The 14,318-nt window shown below is 51.6% G+C and overlaps 1 protein-coding gene across 1 annotated transcript in view; it reads right to left on the bottom strand.

Moving 5' to 3' along the window:
* Positions 1 to 1,778: 1,778 nt before the first annotated feature.
* LOC121324286 (leukocyte tyrosine kinase receptor-like) overlaps positions 1,779 to 14,318 on the bottom strand; it is a 32,809-nt gene continuing 20,269 nt past the window's right edge. Inside the window, exons 12-29 of the mRNA XM_041265997.1 lie at positions 14,004 to 14,196; positions 13,641 to 13,791; positions 12,974 to 13,105; positions 12,413 to 12,569; positions 12,142 to 12,324; positions 11,827 to 11,925; positions 10,857 to 11,009; positions 9,902 to 10,012; positions 5,817 to 6,003; positions 5,587 to 5,677; positions 5,431 to 5,495; positions 5,216 to 5,345; positions 4,752 to 4,849; positions 3,949 to 4,041; positions 3,714 to 3,815; positions 3,265 to 3,399; positions 2,917 to 3,007; positions 1,779 to 2,605 (exon numbers count right to left, since the gene is read on the bottom strand). Coding sequence (XP_041121931.1) covers positions 1,856 to 2,605; positions 2,917 to 3,007; positions 3,265 to 3,399; positions 3,714 to 3,815; positions 3,949 to 4,041; positions 4,752 to 4,849; positions 5,216 to 5,345; positions 5,431 to 5,495; positions 5,587 to 5,677; positions 5,817 to 6,003; positions 9,902 to 10,012; positions 10,857 to 11,009; positions 11,827 to 11,925; positions 12,142 to 12,324; positions 12,413 to 12,569; positions 12,974 to 13,105; positions 13,641 to 13,791; positions 14,004 to 14,196 — 2,921 coding nt within the window. The 3' untranslated portion in view covers positions 1,779 to 1,855. The remainder of the gene's footprint in view (positions 2,606 to 2,916; positions 3,008 to 3,264; positions 3,400 to 3,713; positions 3,816 to 3,948; positions 4,042 to 4,751; positions 4,850 to 5,215; positions 5,346 to 5,430; positions 5,496 to 5,586; positions 5,678 to 5,816; positions 6,004 to 9,901; positions 10,013 to 10,856; positions 11,010 to 11,826; positions 11,926 to 12,141; positions 12,325 to 12,412; positions 12,570 to 12,973; positions 13,106 to 13,640; positions 13,792 to 14,003; positions 14,197 to 14,318) is intronic.

Below are 14,318 nucleotides of genomic sequence, written 5' to 3'. Positions count from 1 at the left end.
TCCAGACACCGCGAGCTGCTCTCAGTTCAGCGCGAGAGAGGTCCAGACACCGCGAGCTGCTCTCAGTTCAGCGCGAGAGAGGTCCAGACACCGCGAGCTGCTCTCAGTTCAGCGCGAGAGAGGTCCAGACACCGGGAGCTGCTCTCAGTTCAGCGCGAGAGAGGTCCAGACACCGGGAGCTGCTCTCAGTTCAGCGCGAGAGAGGTCCAGACACCGGGAGCTGCTCTCAGTTCAGCGCGAGAGAGGTCCAGACACCGGGAGCTGCTCTCAGTTCAGCGCGAGAGAGGTCCAGACACCGGGAGCTGCTCTCAGTTCAGCGTGAGAGAGGTCCAGACACCGGGAGCTTCTCTCAGTTTAATGTAAACATGAGTCACAAGAAAATACAGCATCTCACTGATACAGAAGCACCTGAAATATTCACAATATGGGTGTAACAGTTTATAGAGTGGACCTTGAATCAAGACAGCTTGATTTTATAGCAACCAGCTGACTCAAAGATTAACATTCTAGAGATCGCTGGTTCTAGGGGTACAGATTGAGGGAGAGCTGGGGGCTCTGTTACAGTATAGAGGGGTACAGATTGAGGGAGAGCTGGGGGCTCTGTTACAGTATAGAGGGGTACAGATTGAGGGAGAGTTGGGGGCTCTGTTACAGTATAGAGGGGTACAGATTGAGGGAGAGTTGGGGGCTCTGTTACAGTATAGAGGGGTACAGATTGAGGGAGAGCTGGGGGCTCTTACAGTATAGAGGGGTACAGATTGAGGGAGAGTTGGGGGCTCTGTTACAGTATAGAGGGGTACAGATTGGGGGAGAGTCAGGGGCTATGTTACAGTATGAAAAAATCAGCATCTGTAAAAACTGAAAATAGAGTATTATGTGCAATCATGGTGTACCACAAGATGAAGCTGTTTCACAAATCCAGCATTGACAGTCTATTACAAGCACACTTTCCAAATCATCATGTTAGTCTTACCAGCAAATTCAAATCACGTACCGTACAATCTTACAGAGCTTGACAGAAACACATTCAGTTGGTTCAATCCAGTTTTTCACCCGAGGATTTTTGTATCTGCATATTTTTTTAAACTACGTCTAGAAGCGCTAAAGCAGCAGAGACATTTACATGACGTGTAGAATGAGCTCCAGTGTCTCTATCCCTGTACAGGTGAGTAGATAAGAGCAGTCTGCTAAACAGAGATCCACAGCAGGCAGGTCCGCAAGACTGAGCGTTTTAGAAATGGCACAGTTATGGGATGGTAAAGCGCATCAGTAAAGGAGATTTCAGGGAGATGAGAATGCTGTCTTTCTCTAATCCCTGTCACACTCTGGTTTTACTCTTCAGGATCCCGTTCCCGGAGCAAGAATTATTAATAATAATAATAATAATAATAATAATAATAATAATAATAATAATACTGTTAATAATCCTAAACACAGTGTGTGAAATAGTGTGTGTGTGAGTGTGTGTCCCTGCTGGGTTGTGATCTCAGTGTGTGTGTCTGTCTCTGCTGGGTTGTGATCTCAGTGTGTGTGTCTCTCTGCTGGGTTGTGATCTCAGTGTGTGTGTCTCTCTGCTGGGTTGTGATCTCAGTGTGTGTGTCTCTCTGCTGGGTTGTGATCTCAGTGTGTGTGTGTGTGTGTGTGTGTCTGTGCTGGGTTGTGATCACAGTGTGTGTGTCTGTGCTGGGTTGTGATCTCAGTGTGTGTGTCTCTCTGCTGGGTTGTGATCTCAGTGTGTGTGTCTCTCTGCTGGGTTGTGATCTCAGTGTGTGTGTCTCTCTGCTGGGTTGTGATCTCCTCTGTGTGTGTCTCTGCTAGGTTGTGATCTCCTCTGCGTTGCAGAGTCTCTCTCCTCTCACACGGGCGTCACGCTCAGGTCCTCAGACAGCGAGAATCCCGAGTCCCGGTCACGGGTGGGTATCTCTGGTTTGCCGAGCAGGTGGGCTCCCTCCTCGCTGTGGCAGGGCCGGGGGTGTGCCGGAGCTTTGGAGACCCCTGCAGAGGCTGCAGCAGTGGGGGGAACTGGGACCCCAGAGCTCCCAGCACTAGCACTGGGATCCACGCAGGGCAGGCTCTCCTCGTCATATGCGTAGTTGACATTTCCGCAGGGGAAGTTCTGCAGCTTGACCAGTTCCACCCCCCCGCAAGAGGAGGGGGGGCTTGCGGTGGGCGGCGGGGAGGGGGAGCCCCGGGAGCTGGGGGGGGAGGAGCTGCCGTTCCCGTCGAACCCCGAGTCCTCTCTCTCGGGGGGCAGTGTGGCCGCTGTAGCCGGGGCCGGAGCAGGAGCAGGGGGGCAGGCGGTGGCAGGGGCTGGGGGCTGAGAACGCTTGCCTCTGCCCAGGCTCTCCAGTACCCAGGACCCGTAGGTCGGGTTCCACAGGTTCTTGGTTTTGTTCTTCAGCTTCTGGCTGCCGGAGGAGGAGGGGCCTGGCGGCGTTGGGGGGGCGGGGCCAGTGTCAGGGTCAATGTCAGGCTCAGGGGTCAGGGTCGAGGTGCCCAGCAGCAGGGTCACGCCCCCTGATCTCTGAGGTTGCATGACTGTGCTGCTCTCCTCGGCAGGGGGCCCGAACTCCATCGGGAGAGGAGTGTTGATGACATCGGGGTCCTGGAGGAGTGGGGGGGACACAACTGTAAGAAACTCAAGCAGACAATGCTTCAGATAATGCCTTCTGTAAGAAAGAGCGAATGCCATGCAGCTCAGAAGCGGGAGCACTGTGATATAAGAAAAGCCTCTGGAATATTATTCCATTTCTGCTGGGCTTGTTTACAGTGCTGAGGTCGGGACACAGTAAAAGCACAGTAAAGGTGCTGCAAGAGCACAGCCAAAGTGCTGGAAAATGCAGTAAAAGCTCATTTTAAACGCACTAAAATCCTACTACAAAGCAAAGTGAACAGCCTGGGCTCCCGGTACAGCACCTGAGTGCAGTAAGTGATCCTCTCCAGAATGGTGGGGAAGTTGGGCCGACGCTCAGGGCAGTGCTGCCAGCATTGCGTCATGATGCGATATCTGAAACACACACAGCGTTACACACCAGACACGAACCTGGATACAGTACAAGGCAGGTGTGTGTGTGTGTCTGTGTGTGCATGTGTGTGTGCATGTGTGCGTGCGTGCGTGCGTTTCAGTGTGTGTGTGTGTGTGTGTGTGCGTGCGTGCGTTTCAGTGTATGTGTGTGTGTGTCTACGTGTGCATGTGTGTGTGCGTGCGTGCGTTTCAGTGTGTGTGCGTTTCAGTGTGTGTGTGTATGTGTGTGTGTTACTCACACTGGCCCAGGGCAGCTCTTAGGGGGGTCCATCCTGCCCCCGCTGGTCACGAACTCCAGCACCTCCTGGTTGGTTTTGCAGGGGTACGGCATGTATCCCAGAGAGAAGATCTCCCACAGCAGCACCCCAAACGACCTGCGGGACACACACACACACACACACACACAGAGACAGAGATAAACACAGACACACGTGCACACAGACACAGAGACAGAGACACAGGCACACAGACACACACACAGACACAGAGACACATACACATACACATACACAGTGTAAATGACATTTCATAGCCAAATCAACAGTGGGTTCTAGTCACCTTATTCACCTATTGTTGAAGCTCAACTCAGTTAACTAGTTCCAGCCTGCCCTTGTTATTGACAGCACTGCTTCCTGGTCTCTTACTCTCCCTGCTAGGAGCCTGTTATTTCTGAAGAATCAGTTTTTACCAGGTGTCTGTTTTGGAGGTGAAGACCCCCTCCAGGAACGCTTCAGGGGGCATCCACTTCACAGGCAGCATCGCACGGCCCCCCTTCCGATAGTAACTGGCTCTGAGGAGCGAGGGGGGGAGGGAGAGAGGGAGGGGAGCACGAGGAAGAGGAGGAAGATCAAGGGAAAAGGTTCATTAAAAAATGTTTTTCTCTAGTTGAATGAAAAACAAGAAAGAAAGAGGAGGCTTTCTACCTGTATATGTCTCGGGCCATCCCAAAGTCTCCGATCTTAGCCACCCTGGTGGAGCCGGAGCCCGACAGCAGACAGTTCCGAGCGGCGATATCCCTGTCAGGGGTCATTGAATTGAAATAAGGGTTATGAAGGTTCACAATAACAAGCCATCGGCCTGCCTAAAGCTGCTCTTCTCAAGGCTGTGTGAGTGGCAGAGTGAACAGAACAAAGGGGTGAGAGAGGATTTGGCATGATGTCTGTGAGCTGTAGCACATACTTGGAAGGTAGATACATTCAGTGGCTATTGAGGAGACTCACGATGACATCCTTCACTGCTGTTCCTGAAAGAACAGCCTCCAGTCCAGGTAGTGTGAGCAGTGATTTCTTGCAACTGTATTTAAACTAGCTGACCATTATACTGCGCCCAGAGGTATCATTGCAATAACTGTGTATTGCTGTACCACTGCTAATCTTCAAATAATGCATGCTTTAATAAATAAGTCTGACCGAATTTACTCACTGCTGTCAAGTATCATTAAAAACATTAAGGTAAATAGTAACATGATTATAGTCACTTCCACAATCCTTCCATCTGAGTCACAATACTGCTCCCTCCCCTCTCCCCTATCTCCTCTCCCTGCTCTCTTCTCCTCCTCCTCCTCCTCTCTCCCCTCTCTCCCCTCTCCTCTCCTCTCCCTCTCTCTCTCTCTCCCCTCTCCTCTCTCCCCTCTCTCTCTCTCCTCTCTCCTCTCTCTCTCTCTCTCTCTCTCCCTCTCTCTCTCTCTCTCTCTCTCTCTTTCTCTCCTCTCTCTCCCCTCTCTCACCGGTGAATGAAGTGGTTCTCCTCCAGGTATCTGCAGCCACAGGCGATGTCTCGGGCCATGTGGAGCAGCTCCAGCATGCTGAGAGAGGAGGCGTGGCTCTGAGGAGGAGCACACACACACAGTTAATACAGGAGACCGAACACCCAGTGTATACAGGGGACCCCGCACCCAGTGTATACAGGAGACCGAACACCCAGTGTATACAGGGGACGCAGCACCCAGTGTATACAGGAGACCCAGCACCCAGTGTATACAGGGGACCCCGCACCCAGTGTATACAGGGGACCCAGCACCCAGTGTATACAGGAGACCCAGCACCCAGTGTATACAGGAGACCCAGCACCCAGTGTATACAGGAGACCCAGCACCCAGTGTATACAGGAGACCCAGCACACTGTAAGAATGTGGATTATGTGGAGGGGCACCCCGCTCCCGTGAGGAGGCTCAAGCAGCAGGTTACTCACGGATTTGGGTCGGTTCTGTCTCAGGAAGCTCTTCATGTCCCCTCCTGTCATGAGCTCCAGTAAGATGAAATGAGGCAGAGTCTGCAGAGACACGCCCACACAGTGCACGATGTTCTGGTGACTGAACTTACTGGAGAGAGAGAGAGAGAGAGAGAGTGAGCGAGACTGTGAGTGAGTGAAGCAGCATGTGAGTGAGCGACCCCCTGATCCCTCACCTCATGATTAGCGCCTCCATGAGGAAGTCCATCTCATCCTGCTCGGAGCAGATCTCAGGGAGTGTCTGCAACACAGGGTTAAACACGCTGGCTTAGTGCTGTTCTCTCTCTCTCTCTCTCTCTCTCTCTCTCTCTCTCTCTCTCTCTCTCTCTCACCTTGATGGCCACCGGCAGTGGGCTGTTCTCCCCTGAGATTCCCAGTATCTTGCCTTCATAGACCTCCCCGAACGCACCGTGACCCAGCGCCCTGAGGAGAGAGGGGGGGGCGACACGCAGATCAGATCAGCTGTGAGTCACCGGAACAAGAAGAGGAGGGGGCGGGGTATAGGAGAGGGGAGGGGAGGGGGTTGGGGAGAAGGGAGAGTGTTCTCCCCAGGCGGAGGTACCTGAGCAGGGTGATGTTCTTGCGTGGCACCTCTTTGAGATCGTTCAGCGAGGCCGTGGTGCCCGTGAAGCAGTAGTTGGGGTTGTAGTCCGTCATGATGGTGGAGGTGCGGATCTTACTGAGCTTGTACTCCGGACTCTGCAGACGCACACGGACCTCCTGCAGCTGCTGCTGCTTCCGATAATAAACTGCAGGGAGCGGGGACAAGGAGGGGAGAGGAGAGGACAGGGAGGGGAGAGGAGAGGAGGGGAGAGGAGGGGAGAGGAGGGGACAGGGAGAGGAGGGGAGAGGAGAGGACAGGGAGGGGAGAGGAGGGAACAGGGAGAGGAGGGGAGAGGAGAGGACAGGGAGGGGAGAGACAGACATTACAAAGTCTGTTCATTTTCAAAACTTATTTTATCTTTAATTTATTTCCTGAAGCACAGAGTTTCACTGATCAATGATCTGGTATTTTCTTGTGAGAATGAATACTGCTACAGCCACCCTCTCACCCTCTGCTGCAGACTCACCCTGTGTGGCTCTGCTCCCTCTCGCTCCCTCTCGCTCCCTCTCACTCCCGTGCTCTCTCTCGCTCGCATGTGTGTCCCCGATGCAGGTTGGTAGTCTGCCAGCTGGTGGCACTGTGTGCTGGTCAGCCTCGTCCCTGTGTCCTCAGGCTCCCGGCTCCCTGGGGCCGTGGCACAGACTACCAGCCTGCATGGGGAGACCTCAGGTGAAGAGATACTTCCTTCATTTGTAGTATCTGAAGCATCGCAGAGTGTAGTAAAGCATAGTGAAAGCACGGTGAAACCAGAGAGGAAAGTGCAGTAAAGTGTGGCAGAATAACAGTGAGAACAAAAAACATGGGTAAAGTGCCGAAATGAGCAGCAGATTTACTGTGGAAAACCTGTGCGAGGGACCCACCTCCAGAGAGCAAGATGAAGAAGCACAGCCCCTGTGCTAATGCACTGCACTGCAGTGCCACTCACTCAGCTGCACAGGATGTGTGTGCTGTGAGCTGCTGTGTGGAGTCCACTCTAGTGAGCTAACCAGACACACCTAACCCTGTCTAGGATCTAACTGATTCAGCTCAAGATAAAACCAGCAATGCTTTAAACTGCCTTACTGACATCCCTGTGTCATCCTGTATAACTTCATTCATACACCTTTATTACAAAACAAAAAGTCCACTGGCATATTAAAAAGCCATCTGCAAATGATTTGAACTACATTAAGCTACAGGCGCCACTAAACCAAGGAGCAAACAGGGGAGCTGCCTGCAGCAGTAGGAGGTTATGCTTGAGGTTATGCTTAAAGCCCAAGGAGCAAAACTCAAAGTGTACAGAATGATTTTTGACCACATGGTGTTTTCATTATTTTATTAAGTCCAACAAATAATGGCAAGGTCTAGTAAAGTATATTAATAAACTTGGCAAACCTGGGTAAACTATCAAATGCAATCTAAAACCACAGGAAAAGCATGGGAAAAGTGAAGCACACTGCACAAAAACACTGCTAACTGTAGGGGATTGTAATTACATTACACTAGCTCTGCATGTATCCAGTGGAATGGAGCTACAGTGCAGGGGTATGCTGTGCACCGGGGCTCCAAAAGCACTACTGCGCGACATCGACTTGTTTTTGCACGATCTTTTATAGGGACACTTGTTTCTGTTGTAATTGGAATGGAGTTTTCTGACTCAATCAAATTACACGGCACCACTTTCTATAAATGTGAATTTTCAAAAGCAAACAGAACGTTCAGAGCAGAGCCATTCCCTTCCGGTTTGCAGCACTGTTTAAAATAAGGTTTTATACATTCTAAAAATACAAAATGAACAAGAAACGGAAGAACATTTCAAACCATTTGTTTTCAGACGCTGCTGAATTATTACTTTTTATTTCATATTTAGTGACATTTACATTTTGCTTCATAATTTCGGATGCTACACTCTAGTTCTTGACACAATTGAAAACCACGAGTGTTGGGAAGAATTCGAATGTATGGTACAGACTGTGCCTGTCCTCATTTCATAGCCACTGGAGCTGATAATACTGTACATTGTGCAGGGAAAGCGTAGCAGCACGGCAATACACTACAGCGCATGTCGTCATTGAGCCTGGATAGAACCTGATATATATGGCATTATATATAAATATATCATATATATATATATATATATATATATATATATATATATATATATACACACACACACGCACACAAATTTGATTGAATTCCCCACTAAGTGCACTCACACCCCCATAAAATGCGACATGACAAAATAGGCAGACTTCTGATAGAGCGTAACAGTGCTGTTCTCTAGAGGAGGGTTTCCCTGTCCTGGTCTTGGGGGAGCCCTGTGGCTGCTGGTTTTCATTCCAACTGAGTTCTCAGTTATTGAACTGAACCCTTAATTGAACTAATAATGTGCTTAATTAGACCTTTTTAACGGTTTTCAGCTTTTAAACCAGTGGAGATTTCAAGTTAACAATACAATTTTACAAGTAACTTGAAATCTGCAACTTTTTAGGAGTTGAGAACAATTAAAAAGTTCTAATTAAGCACATTAGTTAAATTAAGGGTTAAATTCAGTAACTGAGAACTCAGTTGGAATGAAAACGCAGGACCAGGATTGGGAATCCCTGCACTAGGCAGCCGTTTCTAATGCACTATCCTTGCAACACCAGCTTTCGCTCATCATAATATAACAGTGTAGATAGAGAGGATTATGTTACTTCATCTTAGATTAAGCAGCACACTACTCTTAGAAACCACGATTCCAGCTCCCATCTGCATCAATCTCCTGCAAGGCCCCCAGCTTCCCTTTACAGGAGAGCCTTCAGTCAGATGGAGCGATACGTTGCTCGTATTGCAGAGAAGCACGTCAAACACTGTGTACACAATTAAACAGCGGCTTTGGTTAAACTCCAGAGAATGGCTTAGCAGAAGCGGGGTACATTTAGACTGCACTGCAAAGGGTCACTGAGCTGTTGTGTTATTGTATGATCACCAGGTACACTCACAGCATTGGATTATAGCTTAATTACCCATTCACAAAGCATCTAGGAATGTGTTTTGTTTTTCAATTGAATTCCCATGTTCTACCCAATTTGAAATGCCCATTCGAACGACAGCTCATCGCTGTAACTCTCTTACCAATCACAAGGACTGAAGATTCAGCGGGCAGCCTGCGTTCCCACTGTCAAGTCCCTTCTCCACAAGCCTCAGGTGAACTATCCCCAGCCAACTCCCCTCCCTAACCCTGCGGGAGCACGAAGGCCAATGCAACGCTGCTGTGTGTCCCGAGCCAAGATTGACAACTCGGCACCAACAGGCTTCGAAGCAGCGAACTCCTGGGTGCAGGACTTCACTGGTACTCTTGCTGTTGTTGTTATTATTATTATTATTATTATTATTATTATTATTATTATTGTTATGTCTGCACTGTCTTTCCTGTGTAATATCCGATTCTGTGTGTTCTGTATGAGGCTCTAATAGTGTTTCTGCTTACATCAGGGTTTTCCAGGCTCACTGACTGTTGCTTCTGAGAGATTTCCTAACAGCTGAATTTCTGAGATGGTTTTAGACCACTATGGGTGTGTCACTATAATTGCAAACCACTCTGCAACCGTGGCACCTGAGAATTAGTACATGGAAAATCTCTCTACAAAAGCAGTTTCAGCTGGCTAGGGTTATGGGTTTAGATTAGTTAGGGTTAGGGGTAGGGCTGGGAAGGGGGTTAAATGATTGCTGTAAACCCATCACATTTTTGAAATTCAGCTTTTAGAAGTATGCATGACTCCTAAGAAGTCTCTAGCTGACTAACACAGGGGTGGGGCTAATAAAGAATTAGCTTTTATCCACAAAAAGCAATATTCTGTGAATGATGTTGTACCCCCTTCTGTCTGTTTTGAAATGCCCCTAGCTTTCCGTGTGGGGCAGGTCGTGCTTCGCAGCCCATCGAGAGCAGTGGACTGCAGTCTAACTGCCCCGGTGTATGGCACTTTCCCTGCAGGTGACAGCAGGCTCTTCATCGTCTCAGAGCCGGTGGAAGGAGGTCCCCAGCGGAGCTGAGCGCACACACAGCTGGGAAAGTCTCTTACTCAGAGTGAGGCTGACGCAGGCCAGCAGGGCGCCAGTCACGACTGTCGATACCACCACCGCCAGGATCAGAGGCAAGGAGAGGTGTCTCTCTGGAGCAGGGCCTCGCGGAGCTGGGGAGAGGAGAGGAGGGTTAGCACTCAACAACACCTTCCATATAAACGCCAAACAAAATGAATGAAACACTCCAAGAAACAAAGGAAAAACTGAAAGAAACCAAGCAAAAACTAAAAGAAATCCAGCAAAAACTAAAATAAACCAGGCAGAACTAAAAGAAACCAAGGAACACCTAAAATAATCTAATGGGTGGATTCAATGCTCCTGTAGAGGTGACATTATATCTCTTCTATTCTCTCACCTGTACAGGTATAGCTCGCTCTGCTCTGCTCTGTACAGGTATAGCTCACTCTGGTCTGTACAGGTATAGCTCTGCTCTGCTCTGTACAGGTACAGCTCTGCTCTGCTCTGTACAGGTATAGCTCTGCTGTGTACACGTACAGCTCTGCTCTGCTCTGTACAGGTACAGCTCTGCTCTGTACAGGTATAGCTCTGCTCTGCTCTGTACAGGTACAGCTCTGCTGTGCTCTGTACAGGTACAGCTCTGCTCTGCTCTGTACAGGTACAGCTCTGCTCTGCTCTGTACAGGTACTGCTCTGCTCTGCTCTGTACAGGTACTGCTCTGCTCTGTACAGGTACAGCTCTGCTCTGTACAGGTACAGCTCTGCTCTGTACAGGTACAGCTCTGCTCTGCTCTGTACAGGTACAGCTCTGCTCTGCTCTGTACAGGTACAGCTCTGCTCTGCTCTGCTCTGTACAGGTACAGCTCTGCTCTGCTCTGTACAGGTACAGCTCTGCTCTGCTCTGTACAGGTACAGCTCTGCTCTGCTCTGTACAGGTACTGCTCTGCTCTGTACAGGTACAGCTCTGCTCTGTACAGGTACAGCTCGTCCTGCTCACCTGTGCAGGTGACATTGTTGCTGGCCAGCTCCTCCCCGTTGTCACACAGACAGGTGATGAGTTTGGTCTCCTTGTCTCGTTTGCAGGTCTCGGACTCACAGTGGCTGCAGTTCAGCTGTACCTTGATCTCAGCCTCGCCGTGGCTCTCCATCGCTGGGGGAGGGACAGGGTGTATTAGCACTGTGCAGACACACTATGGTCAGTCATTAAAGGAAAATCATTTTGCTTTGGATCACTCATGCTTGGAGAATTAAGTTGGGTTAGGGTTAGGGCTGGGGCTTGGACTTGGGTTAAAGCAAGAGCTAGGATACAGGTTGGGGTTAGGGGTCTGGTTAGGGTTGGGGTTGGGTTGGGTTAGGGATTGGAATCCCTTCATATGCATCCACGCTGACAGCCAGGCTGAGGTGAATGTTCAGTATTGGGTGAATGGGAATAAGCTCAGGGTCCCCAGCACTGCCCGTACCTGCTCCCCCAGTCTCCTCACCTGCCAGCTCAGGGTCAAAAGCACTGCCCGTACCTGCTCCCCCTGTCTCCTCACCTGCCAGCTCAGGGTTCCCAGCACTGCCCGTACCTGCTCCCCCTGTCTCCTCACCTGCCAGCTCAGGGTTCCCAGCACTGCCTGTACCTGCTCCCCCTGTCTCCTCACCTGCCAGCTCAGGGTTCCCAGCACTGCCCGTACCTGCTCCCCCAGTCTCCTCACCGGCCAGCTCAGGGTCCCCAGCACTGCCTGTACCTGCTCCCCCAGTCTCCTCACCGGCCAGCTCAGGGTCCCCAGCACTGCCCGTACCTGCTCCCCCAGTCTCCTCACCTGCCAGCTCAGGGTCCCCAGCACTGCCCGTACCTGCTCCCCCTGTCTCCTCACCGGCCAGCTCAGGGTCCCCAGCACTGCCCGTACCTGCTCCCCCAGTCTCCTCACCGGCCAGCTCAGGGTCCCCAGCACTGCCCGTACCTGCTCCCCCAGTCTCCTCACCGGCCAGTGGCTGCAGAAAGATCTCTCCAATAGGATTCACAAAGGAGATCCCGTCCTGCCCGTCCGCTGTGATGTCATCAGTCTCCGCCGCGTCCCCGCCTGCAGTTCGGGAAACAGGATCCAACATATTCTGAAGTATACTTTAACATTCATCCATGTATAAATGTGAGCCACAACCCATAGCCAGACCTTCAGTGCTAATTGTTACCTATAGGAATAGTATGATGGCATGAATGCCTTATTTCTGTACCTGTTAAATCTTCTCATTTATCACAATGATCTGATAGTTTTGTGTTAGAGAGGACAGTGATTTACCTCTGTAGCCTCCGCCTCCACCTCCCGCAGTACAGGACCCCCCCCCCCCCCCAAAGCCCCCGAAGGTGGCCCAGGCAAGTTTGGAGAGGGCCTGGGGGCAGGACGACCCCCCCTCCGCCCCCTGCAGGAGAGACTTCCCCCCCGAGACGTATCTGGTGACGTCACCCCAGCCGCCCCCTCCACCTGCAGAGCAGAGAACAGGGCCAGGGTTAGAGAGGTGCGGACAGGCTCACTGTAGCAACGCGCTGTGATCACAGAAACAGCCCCTCACCTGCCACCCCCGTCAGCCCGTTGACTCCAGGCACGGCCGTGCTGTTCTCGTACTGCTCCAGCGGGATGTCATCCAGACCTCTCTCGGGGTCCTCCAGGTACGCCTTCCCCCCGCCGCCCGCAGCGATCAGCAGGGGAACCAGAGAGCCGCTATCCTTCTGCAGGGGGAACACAAACAGCAGAGCACACAGACTCAGTGATAGGGACGGAGGAAACACACAGACTCAGTGATAGGGACGGAGGAAACACACAGACTCAGTGATAGGGATGGAGGAAACACACAGACTCAGTGATAGGGACGTAGGAAACACACAGACTCAGTGATAGGGACGGAGGAAACACACAGACTCAGTGATAGGGACGGAGGAAACACACAGACTCAGTGATAGGGACGGAGGAAACACACAGACTCAGTGATAGGGACGGAGGAAACACACAGACTCAGTGATAGGGACTGAGGAAACACACAGACTGTCACTGATAAGACAGGCTCAGCTGAGATATTGACTCAGTCAGTTTTGTCCACTGTTCAGACTGAGCCTGCCCGGTGGGTGTGGCTTACCCTGAAGATGTATGTGGCTCCGCCCCCTCCACCGCCACCTCCCGCCCACTCCACCATGCCACCACGCCCACTGAACTCATCTTCAATCACCGAGGACTCCCCCAGGCAGATCTGCTGAGTCAGGGGGTTCCTCTGAGACAGAGAAAGTGGGGGGGAGGTGAGAGCAAATCACACCAGTGGACGCTCTTTATAGGAGGCATGGGAGACAGTGCCTCCTCAAAATTTAAATAAACTCTTTCCCTCTCACTCCTCCATCCCCTCACACAGAGGCACACCTTCCCTCTCACTCCTCCTCCCCTCACACACAGACACACCTTCCCTCTCACTCCTCTATCCCCTCACACACAGACACACCTTCCCTCTCACTCCTCCATCCCCTCACACAGAGGCACACCTTCCCTCTCACTCCTCCATCCCCTCACACACAGGCACACCTTCCCTCTCACTCCTCCTCCCCTCACACACAGACACACCTTCCCTCTCACTCCTCATCCCCTCACACACAGACACACCTTCCCTCTCACTCCTCCTCCCCTCACACACAGGCACACCTTCCCTCTCACTCCTCCTCCCCTCACACACAGGCACACCTTCCCTCTCACTCCTCTCCTAACACACTCACTCCTCCATATCGCTCTCCTCCCCCTCCCCTCACTCTCTGTCTCACCCCTGGGCAGGCATCTTCCCCCTGCTGTCCCACCAGTATGTAGAGGACATCGTCCTTCTCCAGAGGGAAGACAGCAGAGATGAAGACTCCATGGGAGCGCTTGTTGTGATTCTTCGCTCCCTTCCCTCCCGCAGCGCCGTACGCAGAGATCCTGAGAGAGAGGAGAGCAAGGGACAGAGAGAGAGGAGAGAGATATTCAATCAGAGTGATTACAAGAGGGAGAGAGTGAGATTTAATCAGAGACCCATTTCATTCTCCACTGAACAGAGTGCAGAGAAACGTTCCCCCAAAGCTGGCAGGAGAAGGGTTCTTGATGACAGCAATATGCAGCGGAGCTGTGCTGGGTGGCGCGATGGTACTCACATGTAGCGGTTGGAGGCGGGCACTCTCCACATCTGCACCCCCCGCAGAGGCAGCTCCCTGCCCTCGCCCACGCTCACGCTAACACTCACGCTCACGTTCACATTGGTGTTCCGGTATGCGCTGTCACATTGCGCCTGCGTGGGGCCCCGGGGGCCACTGGCCCCGCACGAGGTGAACCACCACGTAGACTCCTCTGCAGGGACACACAGACAGAGACAGAGACAGACAGACAGAGACACACAGAGCCAGAGAGAGGCAGACACAGAGAGAGACAGTGACACACACAGAGACAGAGAGAGGCAGACACACAGAGAC

Source organism: Polyodon spathula, chromosome 12 (genome assembly GCF_017654505.1).
Source record: "Polyodon spathula isolate WHYD16114869_AA chromosome 12, ASM1765450v1, whole genome shotgun sequence".
Classification (NCBI taxonomy): domain Eukaryota; kingdom Metazoa; phylum Chordata; class Actinopteri; order Acipenseriformes; family Polyodontidae; genus Polyodon; species Polyodon spathula.
This window is presented reverse-complemented; position numbering and strand designations above follow the sequence as displayed.